Source organism: Excalfactoria chinensis, chromosome 3, assembly GCF_039878825.1.
Source record: "Excalfactoria chinensis isolate bCotChi1 chromosome 3, bCotChi1.hap2, whole genome shotgun sequence".
NCBI classification, from domain to species: domain Eukaryota; kingdom Metazoa; phylum Chordata; class Aves; order Galliformes; family Phasianidae; genus Excalfactoria; species Excalfactoria chinensis.
The window spans coordinates 50,818,074-50,832,741 of record NC_092827.1 but is presented as its reverse complement, the minus strand read 5'-3'; the positions used below and the strand labels follow the sequence as shown (position 1 = coordinate 50,832,741).

The 14,668-nt window shown below is 36.6% G+C and overlaps 1 protein-coding gene across 1 annotated transcript in view; it reads right to left on the bottom strand.

The window, feature by feature from the left end:
- AKAP7 (A-kinase anchoring protein 7) overlaps positions 1–14,668 on the bottom strand; it is a 72,979-nt gene that overhangs the window by 27,368 nt on the left and 30,943 nt on the right. The window contains exon 7 of the mRNA XM_072333234.1: positions 12,644–12,788. Coding sequence (XP_072189335.1) covers positions 12,644–12,788 — 145 coding nt within the window. The remainder of the gene's footprint in view (positions 1–12,643; positions 12,789–14,668) is intronic.

Genomic DNA, 14,668 nt, shown 5'->3' with positions numbered 1-14,668 from the left:
TTCCTTCTAAGATTTCAAAGGTGATTTGAACAGCTGAGGATAACGAGGCTTGAAAAGAGCTATGTTCTTAGCAGTAAGGAGTTAGAGACAGCTATCACTGTTCACTGATGGTTAAATAGGAGTTTGTGACTGTGAAGATGCTAAAAATTTAAAGAGAAAATAAAGATGTTCCCTTTCTTTTAACATATCTTATGAAGTAAAAAGATTTTTTTCTACTGTGTATAGAAATTAAGCAAGAGTTTAAAAAAGACAGTGGTGAGATTCTAAATGTCTATATTCAGATATCTAAGCTAGTATGCCTTCACCTCCAACAAATTAACTGATGCTGTATTTCTTTTAGAGGAGTTCTGATTTTATTTGTTTATTTATTTTTGGTCCAAGTGGTGTTTGGAGAATTTTCTTTGTTTTCCTGATGAAAGCCTTTAAAAATACTTATTTTAATGAACAGGAAAACTTGGCTACCAAGTTGTTAGATGTTCTCCTCTGTCCTTATCTTGACTGCATCCAACTGCATCCAAATGTGCCAACTCTCTACATTCAAAATAAAATGCAATATCAACATGGCACAGTGTGATGTTCTTTGCTGAGCTGACAAGGCCTTCTTGCTTCAGCTATAAGAGGGTGCATGACCACAAACTCTCATCTCGATGAGGGATTTCACAGAACCCAGTTATCTGCTAGGAAAGCAACATGGCACACTGCAAACAATCCAGCAGACTCCTGGAGTATGTTGAGGATAACTTCCTGGTCTCATGTAATGGGCAGACCAACTCTTTGCTTCGGACTTCACTGGCAGTCAGGCTTCCAACAACTCTCATGTCTCTGAACCTCTAGCCAGGGGTCAGGAGAGCAAATCCCTCCCGCTTTAAGGGCAGAGCAAGTCACATGAGACTCAGTGCATACAAGCCTATGAAATGAGACAATACTGGTTCGCTGAAATCTAACAAGTGCACAAGCTGTGCACTATAGTAAACCGCACACCTTAACCAATCTGTTTGTTCAGAGTATACAGCAATAAATATTTGGAAACGAAAGGATTAACCTTTGACACCCCTTCCTTTGAAACGTGTAGGACATTCTATCCCATAGTTTTCCATTCAGATTCTGAATGTGCTTAGCTGAGTTCCAGCTTCCTCCACACCCATGAGGGAGAATGCAACTTCATCTTCCCAGCAGCCAGACCTCCACCACTGCCAGGGCTTTGACCACTGCCTGCAGGCAAAATATCCTTGTATCACACACAGAGTACTGCAGTTTCCACACTGCCTGTGTGTTAATCTATTGGATTCATTATCGCAAAGAAATGTGCCAGACAGTCTCTGGTAAAAGATCCAGAGAGGCAGTAACAACTCATGATTTTCTGCTCCATGGTTGCTTTGACACCAAAGCAGAAATCTTACTCTAAATAGAAAGTAAAGGAGAGCTTGGAAAGCCAGCTAGCTTTTGCTTTGTTGGGTGGCTCTGAACAGGACTCCTTTTGGTTAGTCACAGGCAGATTCCTGTTATTACCAAATTACAGAATTGCAGAATGGCTGAGGTTGGAAGGGACCACTGGAGGTCATTTGGTCATAGTTTCAAACACAAACACCTCAGTTATTTGTAGAAGAAATGATATAATTTTGAGAAAAAATATCTTAATTCTTAAAAAAGAATTCAAGAACTGGGAGGTGTGACTGAGATACCTATCTCGACACCATAAGCAACTGAGCAGACATTCCTACATGTTTCTTCACTCCAAGATCACAGTATTAATAAAGACAAGAAAAAAGGGAAAGGGATTCTGTACTCATTGTCAAAACAAAATCATACATTATCCGTTAAGCAAAATAACAAACCCTTCCTCCCTTCCTCAGTCTACTGAAAATATTTCTTTATAAAATGTAGCCAAGCATTATAAAAAGTAAAATGGTTTCCTTTGCTCTGGATGCTATTTATTTGCATAAAATTTTTGTGGACTGTAGAAACTAAAATTGCATTCACTCCTAGAAACAAAAATCCTGTAGAGATCACTGGTTACACCTTTGGTATAAATACCGTTATGCGCTAATTGATGGGATCTGTGTATTTATTTTACTTATAATGCTAAACATGAGCTTTTCATTAATATGCTAAAGAAGCTTCTAAGCAAGAATGCAAAATAGAGCATAGCTTGAAAAATAAGCTCACATACAAAAGATAATCAAATATGCTCATTTAAATGGACATTCACAAACATGTCAGTCAAGGAAACTCTGAACTGTTTCCAAGTACAAGAACATTTTAATGGATCATGTACTAACAGTACATGTGAGAAAGAACATCTGGGCTTTACTCAGTCCAAAGCCTGTATGTAGTGGGCAATCTGTAATCCATGTGACTGGTAGGAAGCAGCTTTCCAATGTCAAGGACCATTAACAGTCCAACAGTCAAAGAATGTTCAAAATTGCATGCTTATTCAAATGCATTTCTTTTGTGCTTTTTGTAACTCTCTCTATGTGAACACATCAATTCTGAGGCTCAGTTGGTTAAAAGATTTCCAGAGAGAAATGAGCGGCTTAAAGGCAACTTTTAGTTAAGTAAACAGCTGCATTACGGTGTACAGACATGCATCCATGTGCACATACACAAACATGGAAATATACACACACACACATATCAATCCTATATGTTGATAATTTGTCTTTAATGAATGAATTCCACTAAAAGAGAAGACCAAACAGAGCATTCTGATATGTCTGCATTCAAAAGCAGAATATAAATTATACTATATTACATTCTAATAATTACATTCATTAATTCTACTATTATACATTCTACTATAGTCAAGCACTCGTGTAGCAGTACTCATGTTCATTTTGAACAGCTTAGAAATGGAGGCATCTCATTTTGGGACCAAATGCCTGCAAAAGATATTCCTTTCTTTGAATTGTAAGTTTTGTCTATACACAGACATATAACACTTATTCTGTAATACAGAGTAAGAGGACTTGTCAACATAACACACCTATCAAACGCACATTTCGGAGCAGCAGATAGCATTCATTCAGTCCATGGGTTGCATTTCACTGCACATAAGACTGGACCAGGAATGAAAAACTGTTTGGAGAACAACTCTCAAGATAGGTCTGTAGAGAGAATTGTTAATACAAGTGCAGTAACCAAGTGCAGTAACAGCACAAAGTTTTAAATATAGTTGCACTGATGGACCATTACATTTGAATTTCATAAAATCATTTGAGTTGGAAGGGACCTTTAAAGGCCATCCAGTCCAATTCCCCTACAATGAACAGGGATGCCTACAGCTTGATCAGGCTGCTCAGAGCCCCGTCCAGCCTGACTCTGAGTGTCTCCACGATCAGTCTGGCTCTATGTAAACATACATTTAAGAACGTATGTGTGTGACATAATGCAACATCTTCCATTAAATTAATTCAATTCTTCCATTAATGTAATCAACAAAGACTACAGAGTTCAAACAAAAAGTACCTGTCATGATAGTTACATCTATAAAAAGTGAACTAAATATCAGCAGCTAATTCCATGCATTTAAGAGTTGCAAGCCATCTAAAAAAGAGGGATGCTAAGTAGGATCAGAACATTCAGAAAGATTTTTACTTGACTACTGCACTGTACTCTGTTTTACCTTTAAATCTACTGTGCTACAGAGTTTTTTCCAAAAATATTCATGTATATATATATATATTTTGTCTATTTAATTTTATATGAATGCTTCTAGTATACTATTCTATATATTTTTCTAGTATAATATTATATATATATATATATACATATATATATATATATTATTTCTTTTTCACCAAAGCATGGCCATGTATCTCTTGACAAATAGACCTATAAAAAGCAAAGGTTTTATCCTGGAAATGATTTCTTCACATTGATCCAGTACAACAGCAACACAGTAGTAAAAACACTTCTAATAATAAATATGCACCAACGTCTCCTTTTTGCCAAGGGTTGTGTATGCGCTAAATAAGTGATGTAAATTTTAACATGCAGTGCTTTGTGTTTCAAATATGATAGATAAAAATGAAGAAGGAAAAGTACAGCGCTTTCCTGCATTTGAAAGATAAGACAGATTAACACTGGCTGGGTGTTTTAAAGTACTAAGTGCCATTTCTGGTCAATTCCATACGTGAACACTCTGATTTTGGAATAAAAGTGCTTTGTTCCTGTTCAATTTGACCCATTTTCCATGTGTGTTTAATCAGGAGCAGTTTTATATGTAAAGAAGCCTTTTGTTTGTTCTCTTGATTAAAGCAACGAAGCTCAGTACCTAGGCATTCTGACCTAAACATCTTTAAATATATCAACAAGCTAAGAAAACACTAACTGGGTATTAAAACATGTTTCCACTGTTTCCCTGAATAAGTGATTTTAAAATTACAAGCTTTTTTAAACAGTCTTTGGTCAGCAAGTACTTTCTGCAGTAATTGGTAGGCTGGGGACAGTTAGTCAGAACAATTGAGAAATACTGACAATGTAACTACAGAATACTGTTTTTCTCCTCAGTGTACGCCCTTTAAATGACTAAAAAGCACTCCATGCAGGTACTGCAGAACAGCTTAATTAAATTACAGTAAGTCAAATATAGCTTCCTGTTGATGTTACGACTATAAAATAAATATGCATCAACAAGATGCGGCTTCCTAGCTTGGAAAATTGTAATAATAAAGAATTATTATTTTCTAATGGTATATTCAATTGAAAGAACACTAAATATTTTATTTACTCCTCACAACTTAGACAGTTTGTTTCTTTCAGGCCTTTAACATATCTTGACTTTAATATCCTACATATTTGCAACCTAATAAAACACATTAAATTTAAGAATAAATCAGCTGTTTGGAAACCAATGTCTGCCTGAGGAAAAAATGTCTGTAAAGCAAAAATAGTTAATACACAAAAAAGATGGTTGGTAGTTTTATATTGTACTTTACAGCACGTAGGCTACGTGATGAAAAATCAGTTGTCTGCTATTTACTCTGCACAATTTTCACTATGAGTCACATTCTCATTGATCTGAAATACACTTTTGTACTTTCCTTCAGATTTACTTCATCAATTTTCTTCCCTTGTCTGCACATAATTTTGAAAGCTATTTGTGGGAAATCTTATTTTCGCTGTCTCAACTGCTGGTAAAAGCACTGGCACAAACATCTCTACTTCAAACGACTTTTTGTTGGAAAATAGAGAGACAAATACCAGCATTTAGACTTCAGACAGCCCTAGAATTTTAATACGATATCTTTAAAAGAAAATTGCAACAACTGCTCCATACAAAGTAAGTAATATCTAATCATAGAGTCACAAATAACAATCATGGAAGATGATGAGGTTTTACTCTGAGTATTAGGAAATGCATGACTGAACACCAAGCATCACGCTCCTGAATTTAAGACTCTCTGTCACCTTCTAATGAAAAGTTTCTTATAATTTGCCTACGTTAGGGCTCAAAGTTGGGGACATTAGAAGTTGCCCTTGAAGCAATTAAATATTATTCTGAAATGAAAACCTTTTCAAATCATATTTACAGTGATTAATTTCATTTCAATCAACTTGTTACCCTTCCTATTTACACATAGTATTTATCACTATAGCTTTTAATTTATAGCTGGTATTACAAAGTTAACATAAAAGTGCTCTATCATTAAGAAAAATGCTGTGCTAATGGTTCAATAGCATAAGGAGGAACTGTAAACAGTGTATAACATATGTCACTAGAAGTAAAGAAAGCACAAGTTTTAATGTAAGACCTAAGAAAATGAATGACTGGGGACCACTCTGTTCTCAGCAGTGAATAGAAAATATCTGATGTGTACTAAACTACTGGATCACCGCTTTCTATCCACTGTCCATAAAGAACCTGGCTTTTAGGTTATAAACTAAAATGTGAGTGTTTCTCTGCCACACTTCAAGGAATCCCTCTTATACGTCAGTATTCGATGACATGACACTGCTAACAACTAGTGCTTTTAAGAAAGAATTTAGAAATTAACCCATGATATCCATTGCTTTATATGTAGGCAAAGAGCTGTTTAGCATATTGCATGCGTAAAACTGTAGCAGCTGTGGAAAAACTCATCACAAGCAGTGAATTACAGATGTTAAGAAATAGCCCCTGTGAAGCTGCCCAAGACATTTTTATCCATTAGCAGTACGAGTGCTGTTACTAATTAAAATTTAGGAAGTGTGCCAGAGATATGCAAGAAACACAAGAATAGTTAATCACATCCTAATACAGTAGAGAAATTAGAAGCTGGCCTATAAATAGGTCATCAAGGAAGGAAAAATTAAGAAGTGGAACAATATGAATGGGAATATTCTGAAATTATAGAAGAAGAAGAAGGACAAATAACAGGCAAATTCAAAGGACGATTCAGAATTTTAGAAGTGATTCAATGCCATGCAATTATGGAGAGTAAAAGAAATCAACAAAAGACACGCATCATTTTAAAGGATGTAGAATCTGGACAATCAAACCAACATTTACTTGTTTACCACTGCTGTTTCCAAAGTGAGAAAATGTTTAATTGCTGTATGAATAAAATCAATCACAGTCGGGTCAAACCAGCTGCCTGGCTAGGACTGTAAAATGTAATGTGAAAGCATAAGGTGCACCACTGCATCCTAAATCAAAGCTATTAAAAAAGTTACTTAAACAATTCTGATGGCCTAAGAACAGCAGTCAGCAAGAATATGTTGTTTGTAACATGTTCTGCTTATAAGGTTATTGATCTCCCTCAAACACAAACCTTACAAATATAATGCATCCTTAAGTTGAGAATCTATGTATTTTTGTCTCTATATAATTAACAAGCAAACTAATTAGCAAATACAACTGTTTAGATCATGTTATCTTAGATCCACTTCTTGCCTATATTAGACACCTCTTTGCTCTAGCCTATCTGACATATATTTTAGGATGGGATGACTGGAGGTGTCTTCCACTTCAGAGAGACTGCAGAAAGCAGACTGGACTCCTGCCTTCTACATAGCTCCAGAGAAACAGAGACTGACACACCAATACTCTGCTGTTTAAAAACCCATCTGTTTGAAGAATTATGTGAGAACAGAGCATTTTTGTTCCATATTCTTACATTTTTATCCACAACAACTAAATGGTTGTCACCTGCTATTTCAATTTCCAGGTTGCTACTGCTAGATTGCAAGGGTTAAGTGGAGCTCTAATAGTACTTTAACCTCTGGCCTGGCACACAGTCCCAACATATGAGTTCTGGTTGGGCAGAAATTGAGAGCGTTCTCCTGAGTGGTTTCCACTAAAGAACAGACTATTGTTGAGGATTTTCTGCCTCAAAGATGTCACATAGGAAGTCTCACATTTAACCTTAATCCCAGTTACTAAGGAGAACCTTACCACATCTTACAGGATAAATACAGCCTGGCATGTGCAAGCTTCCTTTGATGTATATAAAATTTAATTTTATATTTTATTACTGTAAATACATTTTCTTTAAAACAAAAGTCTACAAAAATCTTAATACACAGATCTTGAAAAATATTTAAGCAGGATTCTTAATATCAAAGTCATGTATAACATAAGAAAATGTAATAATGATCCCTTTGATGGCCAGATGGCCTACTGAACATCTCTACTGTGACACAAAGAACTGACCCATCATTCTGCTAAGGAAGTACATATCGAGAAGCTCACCTCAGTCCAGCATTCACTGTTCTTTCAGATTTGAGGTGACATACAACAGGTGTCATAGTGAGTTGCCTGAAGAAGCACTTTGTGTTGGCCTGCTGTTCTACTTGCTTTAAAGAATGAACTGATCTCTGCTTTGAGAATGAAGCTTCAACCCCATTGTCACTGTCACGTCAAATTCTAACTTCTGAATACATGCCCTGTGGGGCTGGCATGCAGATGCAGAGAAAACTGGTGCATGTGTCCATAGTCTATACTAAAGATACTGGATGTTTCTCCGTAACATACCATCAAAGCTTGTTCACCCTCTGTGCATACAGTTAAATCTCAGCAGGTGTTCCAGCTCTGTCTTTATCAAGCTTTAATGCTTCCTTTATTTTTAAATGCTTTTTAAATGTGCAGCTACCAGCCTGGTATGCGTTGTGGCATTTCTTAGCAATAGCAATGACAGTGTGCAGTCCTTTATTGAGTATCAATTTATGTTTCTCTTCCAACATTACCTCTGACCCTTTTTTAGATCTTTTCATCTTCTTAGATGCATAAGCTTGAAATTTGGCCAAACTCTACGTAGCAAAAAGTAAATACAGCTTTGGCATTTTCTGTGCACTCTGAGGAAAAACAGAAGTGCTTGAGTGCACATTCACACAAAGAACAGGGGCTGGCTATAGCTCTTGTCTGTAATTTTTTAGTTTTTCTATTTCTGATGTATTGATAGAACTGCATTGATTCCCTCCCACGTCTATTTGAATGCCATAGCTACCTACGTTAACAAAAGCCTCTATTCAAATAATATTCTAAAACATTTAAAAATACTTAAAATACTGATTTTTTTCAAAATTAATTGAAATAGTTTCTCCTTCTCTGAAATTAAACAGTAACTTGAACTCTGTTCAAATGTAGCCATTTTTCCTCTACTGTTGCCTTTAGATAAATAAGTATTAATGTGCACAAAACAAAAAAACAAGATGCAGACATGTTGGAAAGATGCATCGACCCTTTCAGGGTCTGAGGAAAGTGGGAATCAGAAAGCTCCACTTTGTTAATGTCATGCCTTTCAAGAACATCTACCCTCACTGCAAGAAAGACATCGAAGCCCTGGAACGTGTTCAGAGGAGGGCAACAAAGCTGGTGAGGGATCTGGAGCACAGGCCATATGAGGAGAGGCTGAAGGAGCTGGGAATGTTCAGCCTGGAGAAGAGGAGGCTCAGGGGTGACCTCATTGCTCTCTATAACTTCCTGAGGGGAGGCTGTAGTGAGCTGGGGGTCTGCCTCTTCTCTCATGTCATTAGTGACAGGACTAGAGGGAATGGTTTCAAGCTGCAGCAGGGGAGATACAGGCTGGACATTAGGAAAAATCACTTCTCAGAAAGGGTGGTCAGGCACTGGAATGGACTGCCCAGGGAGGTGGTGGAGTCACTGACCCTGGGGATGTTCAAAGAACGACTGGATGTTGTGTTGAGGGACATGGTTTAGTGAGAGCTATTGGTAATAGGTGAACGGTTGGACTGGATGATCTTTTAGGTCTTTTCCAACCTTGGCGATTCTATGGTTCTATGATTCTATACCCAAATATTACGGCTAGAAAAATCTGGATGCAGTACTCATATAAAAGCAATTCAGAGAATTCTGTTCAGACTGTGAAACTTACACTTCCCATAAATTCGTTTGGCATTATCATGCCGCAACTCAGTTAAAGCCAAAGAAGCATCTGATTCTTGCTTTGAATACCAGTTGATTGACTGCTGTTAAGAAACATTTAATGAGACTCACACTCAAAAGCTGAAAGACTATCTCATTTTAGCATTCTGAAATGCTGCAAACAGAAAAAGTTCAACAAGTACAGAGATTTAAATAAATGTACCAAATGATATTGTCAATATCTACCAAATATACTTCTAAAGAGCTTTTATCTGTAATGAGCTATTTACCACATCCTTAATCAGATACAAATTCCAAAACATTCTGAAGGATATTTGTGAGTACCTGAACCTTACTTTAATACTATCAAGGGTTTACAGGCTGTTGAAAATGTTGTACCATGGTAAATAATCTTTTACCTTCTCTTTTTCTAAGTATTTGAACATATATAAGTACCTAATTGAATGTGCAAACATATGCCTAGATATTAGAGAGATATACACACATAGACATAGCTATAAAACATCCATAACATGAGTAAAAAATATTACATATAGTAAGAGAGAAAGAGAGATGTATAAATAAATCTAATTTTGGTTTTGACTCATCCGGACTTTGCAATATTGTTGTCACTAATTTAAAGAGCCATCCTATACATATATATATTTTAATCTGTACCACATTTTTTGTTTGTTTTGTAACAGTAAATCCAAACAAAGATGGCCCAAGTGCAAACAAAAACATTAACACGAAGTGGCATGCTGAAAGCATTGTGTTTAATAATGATTTCTCAAAACAGACCTGAGGACCAGTAAGAACTTCCACCATCAGTGTTGGAGGATAGGGAAACAAGGTACCGCAAGGCACAAAGCTGGTTACCAGCCACACCCTCCATGGGGTACTGGAAACAGCACTACCTTTTAGTAGCAGTGTTTATACAAGTCTACTCCAAACAACAGACACTGAAGAGATCACAGTATCACAGTATCGTGCGAGTTGGGAGGGACCTTAGAGATCATCGAGTCCAACTCCCAGGTTTCGAGCCCTCTGTGTAGCAAAGCGGCACTTCTACCCCTTGTGCCACAGGGGGGATTCGAACCCCGGGCCACCGGTGTTGCAAGCAGCAATTCTACCACTGCGCCACTGGGGCACACATAATGGTGTAATAATAAAGATGGTAGTAATAAAGATGTAATAATAAAGATGGTAGTAGCTGCTCATAAACTCCCTTTGTCTTCTCCGCTACAGGGTTAGTTTTGACATAGCATGACGTATTAATGACTTCAGAAATTGAAGAGTAGGTGAAAAACAGCAGATGAGGCATACAAACCCAGTGTAGTTTTTATGGTGATGAAATAACAGTATTTGTTAGGGAAAAAAAAAAAAAAAAAAAAAAAAAAAAAAAAAAAAAAAAAAAAAAAAAAAGGAGTATAATGAATAAATCCCATGTATTTCTGTCCATTTCAAGACTTAGAATGTTGTAGCTTTCCACTGAAATCAGCTCAGACAGAAAAGATGCCTGTATCAGCAGTTTTCTTTTTTGCTCATTGTGCCTTTAAGGATTTTGCAGAATTTGAGGATGAATGGACACACTACCTTTGCAAAGTTCCCTTCTTATTGCAATTTCTTAGTCTTTAAGGATGCATCTTCAGAATAAGTAGAATTTTTCTTCTTTTTAAGATTTCTTGGTCCTTAAATATGAAGTTATGGCTTTCCTTTTAAACTGTCTACAATGAAGATGGTTGAGCTAGAAGGGATGACAATGGTCTTGAAAGATTTTCCTAATGTACGTTTTATTCTCTCTTTTTGAGGATTCCATCATTCCTTGGTCATGAATATTTTCATTAATGCTAAGATGCTTTTAAGTTGGAAAGGTTATATCCACTGACTTGCTTGTTGATATGTTAAGAATATTTCTGCTTATTACCAGAACTCTGGAAAATGCTGTAATGTATATGAGAATTAGTTTATCGTAGTCTTTAAGCATTTTGTTGTTGAGGACACCCGTAAAAGATTTTTTCTATTTCTTTCTTCTTGTTAGAGGAACCACACAAGAACAGACTTTCCCTTTTTCCTTGAGTATGTCAAAGTGAAGACTTTGATTTAATAATGTTTTTTTAAGACTGCCCATATTCTTGTTGGAAAGGAACCACCACTCATTAACAACATGCAAAACAGAATTTTGCTCTATTTCTGAATTTCTGTTTCTAAAGAAAGAATATGAAGTTAAGCCTTCACACGAGCTTTTGGCATGAATGCCCGTATACCATGTCTTCCAACACCACTACATTAAAACTGACATGACCCAAAATATAAAATCAAAGGTATACAAAGAAGAAACGTAAGTTGACCTTCTAAGACCATGACCCTGTTATAAATCTCTTCTAAGATTCACATCTGACACAGCACAAGTAAAGATCCTGCCTAATTAGGAAAGGGGGAAAAATTACAGTTAATACTAAAAATTTTAATTTTGCTCTATGACTACTTGCCTGTCATCCCATTAAAGATCTCCAAAGTGGTCTCCAATGGTGTCTTTCAAGATAATAAATTACTTACCTAGGTTGAAAGAGTTGACTGTATTTAAGTAAATATCCAAAAGATTTTCTAGGTATTTCTCTTAGACTATTTAAAGTCATGTTCCTGATATGACTAACAGCAGTCTCAGCCAAGCTCTACCATCAGCTAGTGGGAACTAACAAAGGTTTATGACCAAGCCTTTATCCCATAGACTCTCAGTGCATAGACCTTCCGTGCATACCACTTGAAGTGCCAGCTATATATGATTTGTGGCAAAATTAACAAGCCATGCATAGAATAACTACTGAGATATGAAAGTTCAAATACACAAATGTAATTTCTGGCATTTAAATGATCTACACAAGGTATCTGTACAACTTCAGAAGTACTGATGGTACACTGAGAAGCTATTAAATTTGTTATACCATTTAAATTCTCTCTAGATATGAGTGAGGTCACATCTCTCTCATACCAGAGACATTTCACTTATCTTTCATCATCTATAATTACTTTGTCTAATCAAATTTGGTTACATGCACTGCCTTTGTAGTCAAAAGAGAGATGAGCAGCTCTCAGTCATCTTAAAATAAGAAATGGAACGGGGGATGGATGGTTAACCACAAGCTTTAGTTGTCATCAGGAAGCACTACACAGTGTACCTGGAGAGCCTGGAGAGCAAAGACTTGAAGGACAGACTTCTGTCAGACTCAATGGATATTATTATAAAAATATCCAAACATACACTGCAGAAAGAATAGCTTTTCATGTAGATAAATTATAGACATCATTGATAAAAGAGGAAAATGAAGATGTACTTACCAAGAAAAACAGAGGACTCACAGTAGTAGTAGCCGTTGGGTTGCTTCTTTTTCAACATAGAGCAAAGATCAAAGCGATGCAGGATTTCATCTCCAAAATAATGGTTTTTATAATCTTCGTAAAGGCTTGAGTCAATTTTTTTCACCTTTAAATATTAATATAAAGTTCAATTACAGATTCTGCTAGAAGATTGAATTTTCACATTTATGCCTATAGTTTTCATTTTAACCAGAGATATTGTTACAATGGAAATTTGCTTCCAAAGGAAAGAAGAGTACTGAACCAATGCTGTGCCAAATACTCTGTTTCAGCTAAGCAGTTATCTACTACAGAGCTTAAACAAAGGATTTAAAGTGTCATTACACCTCCTTTCCACTCATCCCTCTTCAGTCATGTAGCATACACAACACTGCAAGTGCTTTAATTTCAAATGGTTTGCAAGAGTCTTCATGGAACGTGTAACTGTAAATTATTCTCCATATCAGCACCAGGCAGGTTATTGCAGAGAAAAATCTCAAATGTTTGTCAAGGGTGTTTTTTTGTTTTCAATGTCATCAAACAGGAAAAAATGATATTGTTTTCTAACAGACTTGGCACTTGGGGAAACAGGCTCTGTGATGGATGCACTTGCTGCTGTCCTTTGTTTCTCCCCTTCACCTGCACATTCTTCCATCAGTTTGCAATCCCACCAACCCTCTTAACATCCTGGACCCTGAAGGTTTACACAACCAACAGTTGCAATGTCCTGTTTTGCCTGTACTTTCCTAGCAGCCCACAAGTTAGTGTCATTGGTAAGGTTTGCTTCTTGGTTTCACTTGTGTTACAAGTTGCCTGACGGCTTTGTGTCTCTACATGTTTGGTTTATAGCTTCCCTCTTCCCCTTATCACCCCATTTGACAAGGCATTCTACTAGGCAATCTGATGGAAATAAGTATTCCCATACTCCACACACTCATAGCAATCATTGTGACTGACTAGGTTTAGTTCTTGTTGCTGTCTCCTTAATCACATTAGTCAGGCTTGTGTCTCTATATCCCACTGTTTTTGGCTTTCTCCTTTTCTCATTATCCTCTTCCACACTGAAAAGGTCCTCCACCAGATGCCCTAAAACAGACAGATGCTCTCTCCTTCCACATTGATTTATACTATATCCATTCATCTGAGCAGTGCACATACTCATTTCTTGCAACCCCTTCACAGTTACTCGCAAGCAATATGTGCTCATCAGAGGCATTTTTACTCAGATTTTACTTCAATAAAGATTCACTTCGGGAGAACCTTGTTTCTCTAAGTACCTGAACATGTGGTTCTATCATTTGAAGTCTTGTTCAACAAGGTCAGAAATGTCTTTCTAGTTCCTTAATCTCTGAAATGATGACATCTAGTGGTACATGTTTTCTATTTAGGGTACACAGTCTCCTTGCAAGTATAAGTGTATTCCAAACTCATTTGTTATTTAAAATATTATATTCTATGGCTAAATTAGTTCTTAGATACTAAGGTTATTTTGAAACTTAATCATCAATTGGTGATTCTGACTGACAGTTCTTTGAAATACACTTAGTCTTCCATCAGTAATTTAAAGAAAGACCTTTTCAGCCAGGAGGATGCTTGTCAAAATGTGAAGCCTCAAGAAGAAAATGAGGCAGAGATCAAGGGAAGAAGTCAAGATCATCGTGCTCCAATAAGAGACAGCTTTCACAAGGGGCTGGGATGGTGCTTGTCAAAAACAGATCGGTCATGAGTGAATCAAATGCTAAATGGTCAGGAATTCAGTTTTGCCGTTGAGACAGATATTTGGAAAACTGAATGATATTTGTAGTAAGTTAGAGCAACTGATGACAAAATGATGTAACAATGCAGGTCATAGTTCATTTACACAATAGTGTAAATGGAGCAGCGGAGAAGAGGAACTGTTCCCACACGGTAAAGCTACAGACACTTGATTACGATGATATGCTATACTTCGGTGCTCAGTGGTGAGGAAGAAAACACCCGGCCCCTGAGCAGCACCACAGGGAGCAG